A 4495-nucleotide genomic window follows, 5' to 3' on the forward strand; every position below is an offset into this window, starting at 1 on the left:
TTTTATTAGCTAGCTGAAGAAGTTTACAGCAGGGCAACAAGATCACCCCCTGCCTGCTCCAGTTACTCTCCACTACCAGGCAACAGCCCACTAATTCCCCCAACACTCACCCTAACGGTGGGTAAACCTTGCCTCACTAACCCCAGAGGCGGCCTTTATGCTAATCAGGCCAGCCCTATTGGCTGCCAACGCTACAATAGTAATAAAATGCGCTTGTGTATATAACCTGTGTATATAACCAAGCGAGTTGGAAACTGACTTGTTTAAAAAGAATTTCAAACGAGTCGAACACACAGACACACACACACACACACAAATAAGCACGTAACAGTTCCCTAGAATGTTCTATTCCTGACCAGTTAGACCTTAACTTGTTTTGTAAATCATAACCTATGGAAACCGAATGAGAATTGCTGGTGTCGCCGTCTTGTAAGTCGCTTTAGATAAAAGCGCCTGCCAGGTAAAGTAAAGTAAAGTAGCGTGCGACAGTCCTGACCTATAACCCCCAAAGTGAGAGGTCCCAGTCCCACTTACTAGCACAGTGTCCCCGAGCAAGACACGCCGAGTGTCATTAAAATGTTGTGTAATCATGTGAATATTTACTCAATTGGTTCGATTTGTAGCCACGCACAGACATTTACTAATATTCTCAAAAGCAGAATACGGTGAAAAGGTCGTTTTTTCACCGTATTCCTTTTACTTGATGTAAACTGTATGTGAAGGTTTACATTAAACGTGACCGTTTCTCTCCATATTTTAATTGTTTGAGTGAAAACTGTCTTCCTGTGCAATGTCTCCTCAGGTGAGGGCGGAGCCACCAAGCCGAGCCTCCTACCCGCTCCAACTGCCCCCCCTCAGCCAGCAGCACTCTCTGCCCCACTCCCAGACCCGGAGCAGCTACAGCGGCGGGGGCATGTCCCCTCAGTCGTCCCCTTCGCCACCGTCGCCTCCTCCGCCACCCCCGCCGCCCCCGCCCCTCCCCAGCAACGCCTACCACTCTCCACCGACCACCTTCACCAAGTACAGCACCATCGCCCGGCTGCAGAGCTCCGCCCACCAGTACAAACAGACTCCCATGATGCAACATCAGCAGCCCCCTAATCCCCCACCACAGTCTGTCAAGCCCCTGACTGGCAACGTGGCCGTACCTGCTCCGCCCCCACCACCTCCTGCCCAGATGCCGGCTCCAGGTTCTGCTATGGCCGTGCTTAAACTGGGCCCTCCCAGTCCAGGTCCATTCACGTCCCCCCAGTCCCAGCAGGAGCTGCTCCCCCCACCTCCACCTGAAGCCCATTTCCAGACCAACGGCATCCTCCCACCCCCACCTCCTGAGCAGCCTAAGTTCCCTGCTCTCAGCACCAATGGCCTCCAGCAGTTTTTGGCCCAGAAGTTCCCCAACATGTCGTACGACTTCACTTCACCTGTCGATGACATGGACTCGCCGTCACCTCCACCCCCTGCGGTGTCCCCACTGCCACCCCAACAGGTGCCCGGACCACCCTTAGCTCCGCCAAAAACATTTTCGGGGGGTTTTCCACCCCAAACGGCCCCAAAGCCAGCCGGCCCAGGCCATGTAGTCTCTCCGGTGTCTCCTCTGTCCCAGTCTTCAGGTGGGGGTTCCATGAAGAAGCAGCAGAGTTTCTCATCAGCCATCAGCCCCAACCAGCCTCCGCCGACTCTCCCCAAACAGCACAGCTTCCCCGCCAAGGCGCCATCCTTGTCCACACCTATCTCGCCCACCCCATCGCTGGTCAAGCAGTTTGCCAACCAGTTTCCAGGTTCCACACAGTCAGGATATGGGGATCCTTCTAAGGCTCCTCTGTCTCCCCCAGTGGTGAAGGCCAAGCCCAAATGGCAACCAGGAGGCCAACCCCAGTCTCCAGAATTTCCCCCGCCACCTCCTGAGAGCAGCCTGGACTTCCCTCCTCCTCCACCACCAGCCCTCGACGCTGTGTCTCCACCTACCCCCCATGCAAAAACAGGCTCACCAATGAAGAAGTCCCCCTCAACCTCGTCCTTCTCAACAGGCTCAGTCAAGCGGCCTCCACCAACTCCTCAGAGGAACTCCAGCATCAAGTCCAGCCCGTCAGTAGATTACCATGAGTCCAAGAAGGTGGAGGATTTGGTCAGCATGTTCGCCCAGCCCAGCCAGACCTCCACCCCAAGCAGCTCCCTCTCCACTCCTGCCTCTGCCTCCGGATCCCCTTCCAAAGACCCTGCTGGTGGACCTCGAGCACCACCCAAGCCAGGCAAGATCAACCTGGCCAACCTGCCCCTGGCCCTGCAAGGGAAGGCAGCCCAGTACCCGCAGAGCAGCGGGGACTTCCCGTCCCCTCCGTCCGAGTGCGATTACTTCCCTCCTCCACCACCGGACTCTGAGCTGCTCCCGCCTCCACCCTCAGATCTCCAAACCGGGGCGCCGAAAGTAGCCGTGGTGAACCCCCAGCCTCAGCTTTCCTCCATCACAAGCACCACCTCCTCCTGGAAGTCCAATTCGGTCAAGAAGTCTTCTCTGCACCGGCGCAGCAACGGCCCCCCAGAGCCCCTGGTCCTCTCGCCGCCCGCCCAGCAGAATCCGGTCCAGCCGTTCAGCTCTTCGGTGCCCCCCACCTCGCCAAAGGGGTCGCTGTCGCTCCAGCCCAACTTCCTGGAGGACCTGAACCGGACTCTGAAGAGGAAGTCCATCTCCCGGCACGGCTCGCTCACCTCCTCCCGCATCTCCGCCAAGCTGGAGCCCGTAGCAACCATGGACGACATGGCGCTCCCGCCCCCGCCGCCCGAGCTGATGCTCGACCAGCCCAAGCGGGGCGGGCGCTACAGCAACGCCAACATCTCAGGCTATGCAACGTTACGGCGGGGGCCTCCGCCCGCGCCCCCCAAACGGGACCAGAACACCAAACTGACCGGGGAGTGGTAACGGGACTCGTGGACCGGTCCCTACTGCTTCTCCAAGAGGGGCGCCGGACTGCATACACGCTCTTATCCCAAAAATATTAGACCGAAGGGACACGTCTCGCATTATAAGCTTCTAGGCGTATTTGTGCTGCTTGGCATTAAATGTAGGCGGTCGTAAAAAAAAAAAAAAAAAAAAGAATAATAATAATACAATGGCGCCCTCTCTACAGACACACCGGTACTGCATGGACATGTATAAAGTTGCTTTCGGGGGAACTGCGGGGGTGGGGGACGCTCCTTTTACGTTTTTTTATATAAAATTATTTAATACGTGAAAATTATATTCTTATTTTAATATTTCGTTTTTGAAACCCTTGATGGAGGAGAAAGAAAAAAAAAGAGAAATCGGGGTTGATGAAGGTGTATGAAGGTGTGTTGTGTGTGCGTGTGTGTTGTGTATGAGTGTGTTTGTGTGTGTGTGTTATGGGTCGTATCCACCAACTTACTGCCTCTTCGAGCCCCCGGTCAGTTTTCCAACATCTGTACGGATGTGTTGCATCGACTAATGAAGTACGTTGCCATTCCGTCCCAACTCCCATCTGGAACTGGACAACGAGAGACAGCAGCGCTCGGTCAACTCTTCCTGACTCCTCCCCCCGTTCTCGTTCCGTCCGGTATATTTCTATCTGTGTACATAGCGCTGTTCCCGGCTCGACTGGCTTCCTTTTTACGCTTTTCCACGATGAAAGAGAACGTACTCTGATGTCTATAGCTGGCAACCCAAAAAAAGAAAAGAAGCGCCGCCGCAGATGTTTTATGTGTTGCATATGTAGTCTTGGTCATCGTAAAGGAGCGGAGAACCCGGATAAGGCGTGGTCTACACCACGCCTCTGCCATTTTCCTCTGACAGTGAAGTCTGATGGAGAAAAACTTCAACTGGAACGACGCCGTAAAGCCAGGAGCACTTAGAGGGGGGATCGATGGGGAAGTTCGACCTGTCAATCAATCTTTTTACAATAGAACCGCGGCTGGAAGCCCCAGGTGAGCAACAGTGGCGAGATAAAAAAAAACCTTCTTACAGGAAGAAAACCTTGAGAGGAACCTACACTGAGCTCCTCTGGTCAGAACTGGATGACAATGAATATGAAGGTTACTGCAGTCCACGTGTGTGTAATGAATCGGTCCCAGCGGGTGACCTTCAGCTGGGGTCAGCAGAGGATTTGCCATCCACAGTGGAGTAGATGGTGAAGGGCTGAGAAAAGAGCGGGTTAGTGACGAGTTAGCATGTCTGTTCATAAGTTCATGTCTGCATTTAAACTGAAAAATATAAGTGTAAAAAATCACACGTCACCATCTCTGTGTCTTCAGTGTGTGAGTGAAGGGTGTGGAGTGGGCGGGGACGCAGCAACACACACGGACTTGCAGCCACGAACCAACTTCGTGCTGTGCCATCGGATGGCGGCAGGAAATCCACGCCAGCATGGGGCGAGCGTGGAAACTCCGCCCACGCAGGCACAGAAGTCCGTTCAAATTTTTAAATGAGGATATTTGGCTCTCTGGTGAAACGATAGCGAACATCAAATTAAGATTACAATACAGT

General features: G+C 54.1%; 1 protein-coding gene across 6 annotated transcripts in view; it reads left to right on the forward strand.

The window, feature by feature from the left end:
* Positions 1 to 4240, forward strand: part of raph1a (Ras association (RalGDS/AF-6) and pleckstrin homology domains 1a) — a 46796-nt gene extending 42556 nt beyond the window's left edge. For 5 of the 6 annotated variants that reach the window (XM_028990632.1, XM_028990637.1, XM_028990636.1 and 2 more), the window contains one exon: positions 803 to 4240. In XM_028990632.1, coding sequence (XP_028846465.1) covers positions 803 to 2917 — 2115 coding nt within the window. In that variant the 3' untranslated portion in view covers positions 2918 to 4240. The remainder of the gene's footprint in view (positions 1 to 802) is intronic. The other variant, XM_028990638.1, reaches the window with a different exon arrangement.
* The last annotated feature ends 255 nt before the right edge of the window (positions 4241 to 4495 follow it).

This window comes from Denticeps clupeoides, chromosome 9 (genome assembly GCF_900700375.1).
Source record: "Denticeps clupeoides chromosome 9, fDenClu1.1, whole genome shotgun sequence".
Lineage (NCBI taxonomy): Eukaryota > Metazoa > Chordata > Actinopteri > Clupeiformes > Denticipitidae > Denticeps > Denticeps clupeoides.